At 44.8% G+C, this 18,663-nt stretch overlaps 1 protein-coding gene across 1 annotated transcript; it reads left to right on the forward strand.

Moving 5' to 3' along the window:
• Positions 1-14,984: 14,984 nt before the first annotated feature.
• On the forward strand, positions 14,985-17,358 carry LOC109747915 (NAC domain-containing protein 58). Its single transcript, XM_020306961.4, has 3 exons — positions 14,985-15,319; positions 15,472-15,779; positions 16,308-17,358. Exons 1-3 carry the CDS (start codon positions 15,154-15,156, stop codon positions 16,905-16,907), a joined length of 1,074 nt encoding a protein of 357 aa, XP_020162550.1. The 5' UTR covers positions 14,985-15,153; the 3' UTR covers positions 16,908-17,358.
• Positions 17,359-18,663: the final 1,305 nt, after the last annotated feature.

Here is an 18,663-nt window from a genome sequence, read left to right on the forward strand (position 1 = left end):
AAGTTGAAGAACATGAACAACTGAGGACTTTTAAAAGTGAAAAAAACTCAAATTGAAGATTTTCTACTTTTGGTGGTGGCGTGACCCACCGTATAAGAATGATGATTTCAGACACCGCGTACAATTGTCGTAGGGCTCTGAGAATCAAATTATTCGTTAATTTCTTCACACTTACGGTGTTATTCTTCATTGATTGAAGAAAAATGTTTCTTCATGTGTTGCACATTTAAGTCATCAATTTGCATAAGTGTTAGGATGAGTGTCCTTTTCAAAGAACATTCGAAGATTCTAGGATATTTAGCTCACACCGCAACTTGCTAAATCTCTTCTCATCCAAGGGCTTTGTGAAGATATCGGCTAGCTGTTCTTCAGTCTTCACATGCTCAATAGAGATATCGCCCTTCAACACATGATCACGAAGAAAATGATGACGAATCTGAATGTGCTTTGTCTTCGAGTGCTGAACTGGGTTGTGAGCAATCTTGATGGCGCTCTCATTGTCACAGTAGAGAGGCACATTCTTCACGTTGATGCCATAGTCCTTGAGAGTTTGCTTCATCCATAGCAATTGAGCACAGCAAGAACCAGCAGCAATGTACTCAACTTCAGCAGTAGACAGTGATACGCAGTTCTGTTTCTTCGAGGACCAACAGACCAAAGATCGTCCGAGGAAATGGCATGTGCCTGATGTTGACTTGAGGTCCACACGATTACCAGCATAGTCAGAGTCTGAATATCCAATGAGATCAAAAGCCGAGCCCTTGGGATACCATAATCCAAGTGTTGGTGTGTGAGCTAGATATCGAAGAATATGCTTCACAACCTTATGGTGTGATTCCTTCGGTGTAGCTTGAAATCGGGCACACATGCAAACACTAAGCATAATATCTGGCCTAGATGCACATAAGTACAATAAAGAACCAATCATGGAGCGGTATACCTTTTTATCGAAGTCAATACCATTTTCATCAGTGCACAGAAGGCCATTTGTGGGCATTGGAATTTTGACGCCTTTGCACTCTTGCATGCCGAATTTCCTCAATACGTCCTTGAGGTATTTCTCCTGAGATATGAATATGCCATTGCGTTGTTGACAAATTTGAAGACCTAAGAAGAATTTCAATTCTCCCATCATAGACATTTGATATTCTTCACTAATCATAAAGGCAAATTCATCAGTGTAACGTTGGTCAGTACAACCAAAGAGAATATCATCAACATATATTTGGCACACAAACAATTCACCATCATAAGACTTAGTGAAAAGAGTAGGGTCGAGTGCACCGGGTTTGAAGCCTTTCTTCATGAGGAATTCCTTCAAACTATCATACCACGCCCGAGGGGCCTATTTGAGGCCATAGAGGGCCTTATTGAGTCTGAAGACTTTGTCAGGATGCTTTGGATCTTCAAAACCTGGGGGTTGAGCAACATATACTTCTTCCTCAAGCTTACCATTGAGGAATGCACTTTTCACATCCATTTGATATAAAGTGATATCATGATGATTAGCATAAGCAAGTAATATGCGAATAGCCTCAAGTCTAGCAACAGGTGCAAAAGTTTCATCGAAATCAATTCCTTCAACCTGTGTGTAGCCTTGAGCTACAATTCATGCCTTATTCCTCACCACAAGGCCATTATCATCTTGCTTGTTGCGGTAGATCCACTTTGTGCCAATGATATTGTGCTTGCGAGGATCTGGACGTTTGACCAGTTCCCAGACATTGTTGAGCTCGAATTGATGTAATTCTTCTTGCATAGCTTGAATCCACTCAGGCTCCATAAATGCTTCATCTACCTTAGTGGGCTCTGTGATAGAGACAAAAGCAAAGTGCCCACGAAAGTTAGACAAATGTGAAGCTCTTGAGCGTGTGAGAGGACCTGGTGCTTCAATGTCATCGATGATTTTCTCAATCTGCACTTCTTTTGCAATGCGAGGATGAGCCGGTTGTCGTCGAGGAATTTGATCAGCATTTTCTTCAGCACCATTTTCTTCAGCATTTTCTTCAGGTGCATTAGCTTGACGTTCTTCACGTTCTGGAATGAATTCTTCGGCAGATTCTTCGGTAGGGATGACATCCTCAGTAGCCTTGAACTTGATAGTTTCCTCAGGTGCTGGTTCATCTATCACAGAAGGTAGGTGCTCTCTTTGCGAGCCATTAGTTTCATCGAACCGCACATCTACAGTTTCAACAACCTTATGAAGAACGTTGTTGAAGACTCTGTAGGTGTGCGAGTCCTTTCCGTAACCAAGCATAAAACCTTCATGTGCTTTCGGTGCAAATTTTGAGTTGTGATGAGGATCTCTAATCCAACATTTAGCACCCGAAGACTTTGAAATAACTCACATTGGGTTTCTTGTTAGTGAGGAGTTCATAGGCAGTCTTCTTGAAGAATTTGTGAAGATAAACTCTGTTGATGATGTGGCATGCAGTATCAATTGCATCAATCCAGAAACGACGAGGCGTTTTGTATTCATCAAGCATAGTGCGAGCCATCTCAGCAAGAGTCATGTTCTTGCGCTCCACGACGCCCTTCTGCTGAGGAGTATAAGGAGCAGATAACTCATGAGTAATACCAAGTTCATCAAGATAGTCATCAAGACCAGAATTCTTGAACTCAGTTCCATTGTCACTTCTGATATGCTTGATATTCACACCAAAGTTGGTTGAAGCCCTCGAGGAAAATCGTTTGAAGACTTCTGCACTTCATGTTTGTAAGTAACAATGTGTACCCATGTGTAACGAGAGTAATCATCAACAATGGCAAAGCCATATTGAGATGCATCATTTGAAACTGCTGAATAATGATTAGGACCGAAGAGATCCATATGAAGCAATTCAAATGGACGAGTGGTAGTCATGATAGTCTTCGCTGGATGCTTAGCCTTGGTCATTTTTCCAGCTTCACAGGCTCCGCATAAGTGATCCTTGAGGAATTTGACATTCTCAATGCCAATGACATGCTTCTTCTTCGCAAGCGTGTGCAAATTCCTCATGCCTGCATGACCAAGTCGTCGATGCCATAGCCAGCCTTCTGAAGCTTTTGCAAGTAGGCATACGGCTGGTTGTGGTCCTGTAGAGAAATCAACAATATACAAGTCTCCTCTCCTAAAGCCTTCAAAGACTTTGGAATTGTCAGCTTCCATGATCACAACACAACGATACTTGCCAAAGACAACAACCATATCAAGATCACAAAGCATTGAGACAGACAAGAGGTTGTATCCTAAGGACTCGACAAGCATGACTTTGTCCATGTGCCGATCCTTTGAGATAGCAACCTTACCTAGACCCAATACCTGACTTTTGCCTTTGTCAGCAAAGATGATATGCTTCAGATGCGATGGAGATAAGGGAGCATCCATCAAGAGATTCTTGTCACCAGTCATGTGATTTGTACATCCACTATCGAGGACCCACTCAGTGGCTTTGGGTTGATCATCCTGTAGATGAATTAGTGCAGCTTATGAACTCATATACTTCATCAGTGAAGAATATGACATCAATTCATCAGATCAAATTCATCAAGCAATAGACAGATAAAGTAGTATGAGGACGTGAGAAATTAAAGTTCATTTCTTCATGATTAGCCTGCGTCCTTTCAGGCATTTTCAGGTCTCCAGCAAATTCTTCAGACGTTCGAGCACGTCTGGAGACCTGACCCTGCAGAAGAAATTAGTTCTTTTTCTTCACCACACACATCTGAAGGGGTGGCAAAGAGTTCATCACTCTGCGAGCTCCATATGAGAAAGGTGGCATAGAAGCCATCCATTTCGTTTCACATATGAGGAGTTAGGTTAAGCATATGAATAAGTAGAGAAATTCTTCGAGGACTTATGAACATAATGGTTAGAAGAGTAATGCTCATATTCATAGCCCTTAGCTCTTCCCTGTGAAACAGAGGTGTTAACACGATGATGTTCATATGAGGACTTTGATCCTTTTGAGGAATTTGATCCACGTGAAGAAGTTGATCTGGGTTCCTATTCTTCACTGGTGGTGTCATGATGACATTCACCTGAAGATTTTCAAGGTACCTTTTGGGAACCCAGATTTTCTTCATAGGGGAACCGTTCCTGCAGTTAGTGCCAATATATCTAGCAAATACTTCACCATTCTGATTTTTGAACAGTTTATAGTTGGAGTCAAATGACTCATCAGAAGAATGAGGAGATTCACATGTAAAGCCAGATAAAAGTGGATGGATCTACTGGAGGTCCCTTCGCAGCAAACCATGAGGTTTTGGGGTACTGCTCAGGCTTCCAATATGTACCATCAGCATTGAGTTTCCTCTCAAAGGCAATACCCTCTTTCCTAGGGTTCCTGTTGAGGATCTGCTTTTTAAGCATATCACAAAGAGTCTGATGCCCTTTGAGGCTTTTGTACATGCCTGTCATGTACAATTCCTTCAGCCCTGCATCATCAGTGATACTAGCAATGTCCTCAGATGAGGAATTAGTGATAGCAGAGACAGATGAAGAATTTGTAACATTGGAAGCATTTGAACATTCAGGTGAAGAATTAGCAGATTCACGTTCAATGCACTTCAAGCATGGAGGGACAAATTCTTCCTGAGCAGCGCTGATTTGTTGAGCAAGCAATGAATCGCGCTCCTTCTGAAGATCTTCATAACTGACCCTTAGCTTTTCAAGATCTTGCTTTCTTTGAAGAAATTCATAAGAAAGCTTCTCATGATCAGATAAGAGAGTGTTATGATGACCTTAAAGGTTGTCAAATCTGGACTGAAGTCTCTGAAGATTTTCAGTCAAGGTTTTAGTGCGATCCATTTCTTCACCCAACATATCATCACTTTTGTCTAGCATGTTTTGAACCTTTTCAAAAGCCTTTCGTTGTTTCACAGCAATCTTAGCAAGTTTAGAGTAGCTGGGCTTGAGGTTTTCATCAGATTCATTCTCACTTGATTCAGAGGAGGTATATTTGAGTACCTTGGCACCCTTTGCCATGAAGCAATAGGTGGGAGCGTAGTCATCATTGCCTTCATCAGCCTTGTTGGTGAAGTCATTTTCTTCAGAGTTGAAGATAGACTTGCTGATGAATGCAGTAGCGAGGGCTAGGCTCGCCACACCGGACTCGGACTCCTAAGATGCCTCCTCTTCCTCATGTTCGTCAGATTCAGGCTCAGAGTCCATTTCCTTGCCAATGAATGCCCGATCCTTCTTGGAGCTGCCCTTCTTGTGAGATGAAGACTTTGAGGATTTTGATGATGAAGACTTTGAAGATTTCTTCGCATCATCAGAACTATAATCCTTGTATTTCTTCTTCTTTGATTCCTTTTCCCACTGAGGACAATCTTGAATGTAGTGACCAGGCTTCTTGCATTTGTGGCATAGCCTCTTCTTGTAGTCACTGGATGAGGAATCATTGCTCCTTGAGGTTTTTCCAAAGCGGCCACGTCTTGAGAACCTTTGGAATTTCTTCACGAGCAGTGCTAGCTCCTGGCTCAGTTCTTCAGGATCACCAAGGCTACTACCAGAATCTTCACCTTCAGATTCAGAGACGACCTTGGCCTTCAGGGCACGTGAACTGCCATAGCTCGAACCATAGAGATCTCTCTTCTAAGCAAGCTGGAACTCATGAGTATTTAGCCTCTCGAGGATATCAGCGGGATCAAGTGACTTGTAATCAGTACGTTCTTGTATCATCAATGCTAGAGTATCAAATGAGGAATCAAGCGATCTCAGCAATTTCTTCACCACCTCATGGTCGGTGATGTCAGTGGCACCAAGTGCTTGAAGCTCATTTGAGATGTCAGTGAGGCGATCGAAGGTTTGTTGAACATTTTCATTGTCGAGTCTTTTGAAGTGGTTGAAGAGATTGCGAAGAACATCAACTCGAGAGTCACGCTGTGTTGAGACTCCTTCATTGACTTTGGACAGCCTATCCCAGATAAGCTTAGCAGTTTCCAAAGCACTCACTCTTCCATACTGTCCTTTGCTCACATGGCCACATATGATATTCTTCGCTTGAGAATCGAGTTGCTTGAATCTCTTCACACCAGCAGCATTCAGAGAAGGTGTGACTGAGGGAATACCATTTTCCACAACATACTAGAGATCGTTATCAATTACCTCAAGATGCATTCGCATCTTATTCTTCCAGTAGGGGTAGTCTGTCCCATCGAAGGTAGGACACCCAGCAGAGACCTTGATCATACCTGCAGTCGACATAACTAAAACTCCAGGCGGTTAAACCAAAATCACAAAGAACAAGGGAGTACCTTGCTCTGATACCAATTGAAAGTGCGTTATATCGACTAGAGGGGGGTGAATAGGCGATTTTTATGAATTCTTCACTAAGGAATTTGCGGGTGAGGAAATTCCATAGCGAAGAACTACTTGCAGCGGAATAAGTACTCAGAAGTAAACATAACAGAACATAGACATGGTCATCATGATGAAATGAAGACAAGCACAGAGTACAGAAAGCGTAAACACAGGATAACACAGGGTGAGGACAAACAGACTGAAGAAATTGAATTGAGGAAATTGAGAAAGTCTTCAGTCAAAGTCTTCAAACACAGATATGAACAAGTGCACAACACAGTTATGAGGAAATGAAAGAGTTGAGGAAATAGAACCGGTAAGCTTGGTGAAGACAATGATTTGGTAGACCAGTTCCAACTGCTGTCTCAGTTGTACGTCTGGTTGGAGCAGCTAGGTATTTAAACCTGAGGACACACAGTCCCGGACACACAGCCCTCACCGTATTCTCCTTGAGCTAAGGTCACACAGACCTCACCCAATCACTCGTGGTAAGTCTTCAGGTGACTTCCAAACCTTCACAGACTTGGTCACTCGGCGATCCACAATTCCTCTTGGATGCTCTAGACCATGCCGCCTAACCGTCTGGAAGAAGCACAGTCTTCAAAGGTAACAAGCGTCGGATCCACGCAGGATCAATCTCTTCAGTGATGCTCAACCACTTTGGGTTTGGGTTTTCCTCACATGATGATTTTCGCTCAAAGTCCTCGGAGGATGGGATGCTCTCAAATGACAAGTGTCAGTTTCTCTCGGAGCAGCCAACCAGCTAGTGGTTGTAGGGGGCGGCTATTTATAGCCTAGGGAGCAGCCCGACATGATAAGACATAAATGCCCTTCAATGATATGACCGTTAGGTGGGTAGATATTTTGGGACAACTGGCACAAGGCACAGCAACGGTCGGAAATTTGAGTATCAAATTCCTCAGGGCTATCATGTTCCTCACTGTGTAGGCAATCCGCACTGACGAATTCCTAACTCCTCAGTCAGAACAAATACCTCAGCGACCAGAAGAACTTCGTCTCTGTCACTGAAGAAATTGACTGAAGTGTATGAGATTTCCAATGGCTTCACTCGAAGGGATTGGTAGGTGTAGGATTTTGAGTTGAGCATCACTTGGAAATTTTTCCTTAGTATTTCCTCGACCCCCTTTAACAGTACGGTGTTTCCTATGACTCAAGAAAGATAAAATGAAACTACGAAAACAAAATTCTTCACGCTCAATGTTCCTCGAATGAATGCCAAGTCTTCAAGGTCACACCAATTTCTTCACTTTCAAAGTCTTCAGAAAGTATTCAGAAATCCAAAGTCTTCAGTCGAAGAGCTTCATTTTTAGGGGTCGACTTTCTCTGTAAATATCAAACTCCTCATAGACTTATAGACCTGTGTACACTCATAAACACATTAGTCCCTTAACCTATAAGTCTTCAATACACCAAAATCACTAAGGGGCACTAGATGCACTTACAAGACTATCTTCCACAAGAACTACACGTCCCTCTACGACAACTACATTGGTGCTCTCACGGTGGAAAAAGACTTCATGAAGGCCAAGACTTCTTCACCCCAAGCACACTTCGCGACGACCAAGCTCCACGGGAATGAGCATGAGGGTAGTACCACCAAGATGTCCAAGCCCGACGAGCTCCAGGAAGACGTTCCCAAGTTCGACTTCACCGCCATCCCTCTTTGTGGCATTGATGATGCCGAGTCTACCACGACTCTTTTTGAAGACAGCACGGGGACGACTACGACTACAGAGTCTCTCAAGGAACATGCTTTGGAGGCGAGCGACAAGGTGGCGAGCAAGGATGATTCTTCCATCTTGGGAGGCGAGAGTGATGATGTGCCATCTTCGGCCTTCATCCACGGCAACGGTGACAAGATGATCGAGCATGGGATTTTCCCTTCGGTCATAGAGGAGAGTGATGATGTGCCATCTTCGGCCTTCATCCACGGCGACGGTGATGAGATGATCGAGCATGGGATTTTCCCTTCGGTCATGGAAGAGAGTGATGATGTGCCATCTTCGGCCTTCATCCACGGCGATGGCGACGAGATGGTTGAGCACGGGATTTTCCCTTCGACCACGGCGGCGTTTGGAGATGAGTTGAGTGACTTATGCCACCATATTGATAGTGAGAGTGACTTCACCACTAGCTCCATATATGATGAGTTGCCCCAATTACCATGTGAGGAGAGCCACAACCACCACCACTTGAGTGAGATGAGTGACTCCACCATATGTGACTTTGGGTGCACCTATTTTGAGGGAGTGAGTGAGCCACCACATATAGAGAGTGAGATAGTTGATAGGTCATGTGAGGACATTTTGAACTCTAACGACTTAACCTCTACCTCTATTGTGTCTTCTCATTTGGTGCTAGGACCCATATACGATGACGCACCGACCCTCGACGACTTCATCCTCCCTCTGGACAAGATGATGGCCATGGTGTAATATGATGCACCCCCACATGGTTTCATCAAGATGAAGATGTTGACCATGACTTGGTCTTTACCACCTCACCTACACCACAAGAGTGGAATAACAAAGGTAACATAGCTAGGTGAAGGTGATGCTCTTGTCCCACTAGTGGACTATCTTGACATTGATTGCTTGCATGATATTGATCCACCTATTGTCATGCTTCATGCTAGTTCGACTTCCCCATGAGATGATTTACCCACTTATGATGAGTTTGATGATTGCCATGTGGACTTTATTAGTTGTGATGCCATGTTACATAGGATTTCTTGTGATAATTATTTTGGTCACATCATGTTTGACAATCCGCTTGACTTGTCATATGCTATGCATGAGATCAATAATATGTCCAATTTGCAATCTCTTCATAGTAACTATGCATGCCATTAAAATAAACCCAATTTGCACATATGGCATAGATGACAAGCCCATGGTTATTGGCATTTGTTTTTCTTGTAATGATATTGACATGCTACCTTTGCATCATTTATCTCATATGCCATGCCATGACCACATAGCTTCGGATATGCATTGTTTTGGATGTTGTTCCACCTCTCTATATTATGATTCTGATATTGCACTTGAGGAGACCCCCATAGTTTCATCATACATTTAGGAGATTTTGATCCATCCCATCCATTGCATGATCCTCATGATTGTGTTCACCATATGCTCCCCATGAATGAAACTGCTATTGATGTGCCATACACTTGCACGCTCAATTTGTGTCCCCATCGTGTTATACATAACAACTATTCTTTCATGATGGATGACATGTTCTTATACCATGCATCAAATTTCTTTGAGCATTGCTTATCTTGTGCTAACTCACATGTGAAAATACACATCATGATGGATGATGTGTACATTTACCACATACACAATTTCTTTCGTTTGTGTCTCTTTGTGTAGGTACCCATGAAATATTGTCAACCTCGCAATCCCATGAGTTGACAAAGCGAGCTCTAGGGAGCAACGATGACTAGGGATCCCGTGGATTGGCTTTCACACTGTTCCCATCGCGCATTTCTTCTACATGGCCCTCACATGGTTATGGGTTATTGTCCATTACATATTCTATGCCATATTGACATGTTCACTTTGCATGATATGCCCATTCCTATGCCTTTGACATGCATTTGTGACCCATGCTTTGCATTACACATGATGATTGATTCTTGTACTTGTATGTGTATTTGCAAGCTTGGTGGAGATATCGCTTGTTATTGCCATGTTCCATTTATGACCCATTCCTATGATGATACTTTGATCTTGCTTTGTGTTCGTGCTTGTGATGTCATGTGCATTACCTATACCTACTATTTGCGCACATGACATGATTGACATGCTTTCCCCTAGTGTGTTGCATCTTTGCTCCACTAGTTTGCACGACTTGATTACTATGATTGCTTGCCTTGTTGCATCACCGATGGTTCATACTTGCTCCTTTCTTGTGGTTGATGACAACCATTGCCATGCTTTGCACATGATTGTTATTGCTTCTTGTCATATTGCTCCGTATGTTGCCTCGCTCATGCTAGATGTTTTGCCATGTATTGAGTGCAACAATGCTTTTAGTCTTGATAATGAGATTACCCCCATAGCATTCTCGCATATATTTGGAGATTTTGACATAATTCTTTTGAAGCATGCGTGTATTCCCTCTTTGCACCATATTCCTAGTGCCATGAAATTCGCCATTGGTGCATCATAGTATTCATGCACTTGTGCTTCTAATGGCTATGTGAAAAAGATGAGAACCATCATGATGGATGATGTGTTTATCTACCATGCGCATACATTCTTTGGTTTTGTTTGTGCTTGTGTAGGATCATTCTTCGTGTCGACTTCCACTTCACGTGAGTTGACCATTCGAGCTCTTGAGAGCGATCCACTTTCGACCAACGCGCTTCTACATCGCACTTGCTTGTGTTTCGACATTGTGAAGGATGCACAAGGACATGCTTTCAAGGTGATATCCTTCTCTTTTGAGAACCCCCAAACCATGAGTATGAATATTGTGGATCCTACTTCATGTGTTGCTTGCACCTTGACATATTGCACACATGCTAGAGATCTTGCTTCGACTTATCATTGCCACATTGCCATGCCTCATGACATATATACCTTGTGTGTTGCATCCAATTCTTTGATTACTTGTTCCTATCATATGCGTGATTGCAACAATGTCTTCACTTCACATATGTCATGTCCCATTGATTCCTACATGCTTGCCTTGATTGCCTCACAGATGATGAACAATTGCTCTTTCTATTGTGTTGAGTGACATACTATCTTCACTACACCCTATGCACATTATGATTGGATTGTCTTGCACTTGACCATGTGTTTAGACACTTCATTTTATTCGGTGTCGTGAATGCTTCCTATGCGTACCATAGACCTTTAAATTAGTGCTTGATTCATGTTTGCTACGACCTTGAGGTAGATGCTTGTTCACTTGTCAAACATATTTGCATCTCTACCTCACAATTGCATACTTGCCCCCATGATATATTTGCTTGTGCTCGATTGATATGCTTACATGCCATGTCACAATCCTTTGTCACACCATATGCTATGCTTGATGAAGACACTTGTTGGGTGAATCACCTCTTGAATGTTTGGTTTTGCACTAACGCTAACCACATTTGTTTTTCCAAGTGTTTGTTGTACTTGCTCCTTTTGAAGGAATCACTAGACGGTGCGACATTGGAGAGTGCCCATTCCGAGCTTGAAGATGATGAGTACTTGGTGATCATCCATTTCTACACGGCAAAGCCATCTCTTTCCCATGGTGATTTGGTTTTCGATCCGAGGTCAGATCTTTACCAAGGGGGGGGGGAGATGATGCGGAGCACCCTACGGACATCACCATGTCAAGAGTCCATTTGGCAAGTGACACATGCGACCTCTACTTCACATACATAAAAGTGAATCATCTCCTTTACACGTGTTCACTTGACCCCTTTGAGGATGGTATACTACTTGACATTCCTCTCGTGTGCATGCATAGGTATTGCCAGAGCTTCACGGACGACGTGGAGGAGTGAAAGCGCCAAGGAACGCCTACACCATCTGCGAGGGAAGCGTGGAGGCGAAGACAGAGGAAGACAGGGCTGCGGAGTCTACAGCGGTCGGACGACCGAAAGCCACCGGACGTCCGACACTCTACAGTGCCCGGACGACCGGCGTCCACCGGACATCTGACGCGCCCACGCCCAGCCGACCAGAAGGACAACAGCTGGCAAGTCTACAGCGGCGGACGAACAACGACCTCCGAACATCCGACAACCTCCAGCCATCGGACGTCTAACGCCTACCGGAAATCCGGTGCCACATGTCCAAAAGCAAAACGTTGGAAGTCTGACGCACTTCGGACGTCCGGACCCCCGCGAGCCTCCGGAGGTCCGGCACATGCGCGTGCACAGCCGGGCCAGAGGCCCATGCACTTACCCCTTCGTGGCTAAGACTATAAGTAGACCACCTCCACCTCCTTTCTAGGGATAGCAAATATGATAGCTCATCTGTATGTGAGCTTTGCTCCTACCTACCTCTTCTCTTGAGAGAGAGAGAGAGATACCATTCCCATGGAGTTCAAGACCTCCATGTGAGAAGATCCCTAGTGGATTCAAGACCCCATCTAGGGAAGATCCTCCAAAGGACTCAAGATCTCAACTCCTCCAAGGATTGGGATGAACTACTTACCTCTTGTATCTTCTTGTGTTGGATTTGGACCTTTGTATCTCTCTTTGTGTATGTGGATCTAGCACATGTGTAATTGGATCAAGTCAATTTGAGTGTTTCCTCTTGTTTTTCCCCTAGTGTTCTTCGTGTTCTTCGGGAATCCCCCTCCAAATTGTGAAAGATCGGGCCCTAGGGTTCCACCCTACATCACACACACACACACAGAGAGAGAGAGAGAGTAGAGGGAGCAACTCTACTAGTTTTTCTATCATACACTTCTAGTTCGAAGTAGCACCTGGTTTTAGCAAGTATCACAAAGTGCTTCAAAGTATCACTACTACATTCACAGAGTGCTTTTATGTGCTACATGTTTCATATACTAATAGGGACTTCATGTTATAGAACTTGGCCTATATATTCCAGTGGGGAGCTTCCTCAAATGCTCTAGGTCTTCACGAGCAAGCAAGTTGGATGCACACTCCACTAGTCCATGGGAGAGCTTTCCTACATTCATAGCTCTATTGCATCTGTTGCATGACAATCCCTACTCCTTACATTAACATCCATTATAAGGACTCTCCATTGCCTAATGATCAGTTGCATTGATGTAAGACTATCTTCCTTTTTTACTTCTCATTAACCCCCATCATTATTCACTTGTTTTTCATTACGTGCTAAGGTCTAGACCCACACTCACGTATTGCATGAGTATCGAGTGCATAATGCAGAAGGGTTGCGTAGTTGTGTACTACATCGGCCTTGCGGCCAATTTATGATAAGGTTGTCACTATAAGATGAAGATTGAATAATGCTAAGTTCGTACATAATATTGACATTTTCTCTAAAACTTTGGTAATGGAAACATTGATTTGACACATTGATTCATGAAAAGAAAGAGCTTGTTTATCTATATGTTTTAATGTTATTTGCTTGTTATCAACTAAGGAGAATTGCTTTAAATCACATTTCTTTTGAGTTAAACTTTCATGAGACTGAATAAGATAATCATATTCATGTTTAGGTAGCATTCACATATATTTCTTTTGTCGTGTTCATGCTCGAGGACGAGCATGGATTAAGCTTGGGAAGATACATTCCTTGTAACAATATGATCACCCGATCGTATTGTATCCGACAACGATAGCTGCCTTATTACTAGCTTCCATCTACCTTTACAAGGGGCTGGTGGACTTCCATCATAGGGCGACTATCTTCGGAGACAAGGCCCATAACTAGCTCCCCGTAGATCTCACCTACACAAATGTAATCTACATTTTGATTAATAAAGCTTAGTAGGCACGACATATGGTTTTACCATCTAGGGGCTTGGCCCTGCGTAAAAGCATCGTGTCACCTTCGTCGCTATTGAGGTTTCTTCAGACACCTCTCTTCCTTCTGTCCTCTTCACGACCTCCAGTAGATCGTAAGATCTGCGGTGCATTAATTGTTGACATATATCCTACCGAAATAAGGAAAGATATCCAGATTCGGTTTCAAGATTTATGGCTTATCTGCACTCGAGCTCATTCCTCGCACGCCACATGTTTGCACTCTATAGTACTGAAATTTGGTCTATTTTGAGCCAGCCCAATAACCATTTTTAGAATTCCTAATAAATCCTAAAGGTCCATTTAGCCCATTCATGCAAGGCAAAATGTTGGATTAAATCATTTGGTAAATGATGTAAAAAATCATTTGGTAAATTGCTCATATTTTTTTCCAACATATAGTTCAAACGTATGTCCCTGGAAAGAAAAGAATAGTTCAAATAGCCTGTTTAGCATAATGGGTCTACCGCATCGAAATCATACTAGGTAATATGCACGAGAATAGTACGAATCATATTTCATATACAAGACAAAGCTAATACAGGTTGAAGCTGCATATGGTACCCCTACGCTTTCTTTCTTTTGCCTGACTAACCCTACAACGGGGTCCAATTTCTTGTCTGTAGCATATTACTTTCTTAGCCAAGAAAGGCCCAAACAAACAAATCCTACCCTCGCAACCTGTTTCCGCGCCATCTCACTGTAGTGTCGAACTAAATCTGACCTTGCTACTAGACCCACGAATTTGTCAACGTATTGCATACCTTCCTTTTTCTTCTGTCCATGTTAATCTAGCTGAAGTTGCCTATATGTTAGTCTCTACTCCCTGACTCATGCATCCCTAGGCAAACACCCAAGGAAAGAAGAATAACAAAGCTTCCTGCTGATTATACGATCCGACTATTTTTTTTGGTGTGGGATTCCGTTGTGTCGGGTGGATCAGGCGAGAGATTCGGCCCAAATCCATCGCTCGGCAGGCAACACGTGCGTGCGCCAGCAAGTTTCACCGGCCGACGTCATGGCGGCCCATGCCCAATCCCGGGCGCCATCACGCCGGACGTGAGAAATAACGAATCAAGGATAACCACACACACCCTTCCCGAAACCACAGAGAAGGCCTCCCTCCCTCCTCGCCGGGCCATGGCCAAGCGTCACACGCACAAGAGGACAAAATTCCGCAACCATATAAGCGGCCCCTCCCCTCTCGTCTCCAAAAGTTCGAGCCCCTCATTTCTCATACCTACAAGCTCTGCTCATCTATCGCTAGCTCCCTCTAGCTACCAGATCTTCTTCCAAGACTGGTTAGCAGTCCAAGCTAGCTAGCTAGCTAGGGTTTTTGTCATCGAGCTCGAGCGCGCGTGGCGTGGCGATGATCATGTCCGACCCGGCCATGCTGCCGCCGGGCTTCCGGTTCCACCCGACGGACGAGGAGCTCATCCTCCACTACCTCCGCAACCGCGCCGCCGAATCGCCCTGCCCCGTCTCCATCATCGCCGACGTAGATATCTACAAGTTCGACCCATGGGCCCTGCCATGTTAGTACCTGCCTGCTGCCTCCCCTCTGCACCAAGCAGATCATGATTCATTCATGCTGATGATCGATTCATTTGATTCCCACTTGCGCTAGCTTCATTCTCATCTCAATAATCGTCCGTTATTTCTCTTGGGGTCCCTTAATTAACTGCAGCCAAGGCTAGCTACGGGGACAGGGAGTGGTACTTCTTCACGCCGAGGGACCGTAAGTACCCCAACGGTGTCCGGCCGAACCGCGCCGCGGGTTCCGGCTACTGGAAGGCCACCGGCACGGACAAGCCCATCCGCTGCAGCGCCACCGGCGAGAGCGTCGGCGTCAAGAAGGCCCTCGTCTTCTACAAGGGCCGCCCGCCCAAGGGCATCAAGACCAACTGGATCATGCACGAATACCGCCTCGCCGCCGCCGACGGGCACGCCGGCAACACCTACCGCCCCATGAAGTTCCGCAACGCCTCCATGAGGGTAAGTCGTCAGCACGTACGGTACAGCAATCAATCAAACATATAAACAAATTAAATCAACTGAACTGAACACCCAAAACCCTAGTATAGAGTATAAAACTACATGTAGGAGTAGATCTTAGTATATATGTGAATTGGTGTCATGGCAGTTTCATGCGTGGCACCGAACGATATGCACGCACCTGCCCGCGCACTTGCACAGCAATTTTTCCGGGAGGGTGTACGGGTTCGTGTCGTCGGCACGTCAGGTTGTGCCAAAATGGAATCGGGTTGTGCAGTGGCTCGCGACTGGACGCAAGAGCTGCTTTAATGTGCGTGTCTCGTTTAAAGAAATGTTCTTTAGGCATACTTGGCATGGTGGCGCGAAGTCAATAGATCCGACAATGATAGGCCTGATTGATGCATACGCGTGTTAATGACTGATTCATCTTTCGCCTGGTTGATTGCAAGTATTATTCATTTATTTCTAGATTTTTCATTAATTAAATTTAATACTACGTGTGATCCGTCTTGGCATATATGTATGCAGCTGGATGACTGGGTGCTGTGCCGGATCTACAAGAAGACCAGCCAAGTGTCGCCGATGGCGGTGCCGCCGCTGTCCGACCACGAGCTTGACGAGCCTTCTGGCGCTGGCGCCTGCCCCATGTCGAGCGCCGGCATGATCATGCAAGGCGGCGCCGGCGGCTACCCACTGCAGGCCGCGGCCAGTGGCACACAGAGGATGCCCAAGATCCCGTCCATATCAGAGTTGCTCAACGAGTACTCGCTGGCGCAGCTCTTCGACGACAGCGGACACGCGCTGATGGCACGGCACGATCAACACGCCGCCCTCTTCGGCCACCCCATCATGGGCCAATTCCATGTGAACAGCGGCGGCAACAACATGTCGCAGCTTGGGCAGATGGATTCGTCGGCCTCGACGTCGGTGGCAGGCGAGGGTGCCGCCGGGAAGCGCAAGAGGCCGTCGGAGGACGGTGACCATAACCGGCCGACGAACCAGCCCGCGACGGCGGTGACGGGCAAGAAGCCGAACAGTTCTTGCTTGGGTGCAACAACGTTCCAAACAGGCAACAACACCTTGCAGGGGTCACTGGGCCAGGGCCATCAGACGCTGCTCCATTTCTAACATGGGGATCGGATGAACTGACGGTGGATACACACTATACTACTTCAACCCCATCAGTCTGAATTATATACGACCGGCGAACTGGTGATTTGAAGAACAATTATTGGGGTCTATTGCGCAAGATAGGTCTAAATTAGACACATTATTGGTTAATATATAGGGAAAGGGATTGTACTGCAGGTGTGTGTGTGTGTGTGTGTGTGTGTGTGTGCGCGCGCGCGCGCGCGCGTGTCGAACGACTAGCTAGGTCCATGGATCATACTAGTAGATATGGTTTGTAGTGTGTACACAATATTTTTGTTTCCTAGGCATGCAGTACAATCATGTACTTGAAGCTTACGACCGTGCTAGGAAGGGCTTGATGAGACTGAGATCGACGGACTGAAAGCCTGGAACAAAAGATGTAAAACAGCGAAAATATATTCTTTAATGGAACCATTAATTCATCTTACTGTATCATGTTTCACTATTGTACTCAAGGGTTTGTATACAGAAATGTTCAGCCACACACGAGAAGATTATCGAATCCAAGAAAACAAGAAGTAAAGAAAGGCACGAGAAAATCACAAGTACGAACACCTGCTCCAAGAACATAATTAGTCCATTCAGAAGAAGGGGAAATAGCCAGAAAAACACATAAAGGACGGGCGAAAGAAGAATATGGAACCCGGGCATTTAATAATTGGCCAAAAGCAGGCAAGTTGTGGATGGCGTTTAGCTTTCAGTTCAGGTAGCGGATGGGTGACAGCCTTTTCATCCGGCTGAAGTTTTCTTCAGATTGGCCAAGAGGCCTTTTGTCCATGTAGAATCTTGTCCGGCCACCAAGGCATCCCAATATTGCCATGCACATCAACAAGTCCAGGAACATCCATGTCACGGATCAAACAAAAAATGGCCCATCTGGCGGCTCAGAGTGGGATCAATTAATGGATGGATGGGTGCACTTCAGTGCAGTGCAGGTCCCCTGGAGCCACAGCCGGAGGACAGCTCTAATTATTGATTTACTGTAGCAGATCCATGAGTACTCCAGATCCATCATCAAGAATCACGATAAGGCGGACGAAGGGATGATGATTCAACAAAAAGTCAAGGCGCTGGCAGGACCTCATGCATGTTGAGCTTAGCTGGATTGCTGGATCTGGGTGTGGAGGTTTTCTACGGCTCTGTAGTTTTCCCGACTTAACTGGTGGAGTACTACTATTCTGCTTTGAAATGTAGAGTAGTACTACATCGAGTGTTTTTAACTTTTACCAGCCGGCAGAGTCCTTCCTTGAGAGAAATAATAATTGAAGAATAAACGAATCCATTCTCCATGTCCCGTGTGTGTGGATTAGCTTTTACTACCTGGTTGTTACTTTCCATAGCACCATGTACATCTAGTCATCTGCTAGTGCCATGCTATTTATATTTTCCTAAGGCGGAGATGCTTATCCACAGGTAAAATTTTCCATGCCGCACACGCAAGTAATGAAGTAAGTAGAGCGCATTGACCACCCACTCCATCTATGTCCTGAAACAAAGGTTGAAAACAATAGGATCATTCCGACTCGTGCTTTATTCGCCATGCATGCAGATAAGGCACAACATTCCTCAAACTCTCTGAATCTCACGGTAAGACGGCAAGGCAACCAAAAGACCTCGGATAGTAGTTTAACGAAAGATTCAGAAGTATATTCCATCTTCCACCTCCCGTCGCCCAGCCGTTTTCCCCTTGTGGCAGTGGCAGCTCGCGCGAGACGGCCTCTCACGTATCCCC

This window comes from Aegilops tauschii, chromosome 4 (genome assembly GCF_002575655.3).
Source record: "Aegilops tauschii subsp. strangulata cultivar AL8/78 chromosome 4, Aet v6.0, whole genome shotgun sequence".
Lineage (NCBI taxonomy): Eukaryota > Viridiplantae > Streptophyta > Magnoliopsida > Poales > Poaceae > Aegilops > Aegilops tauschii.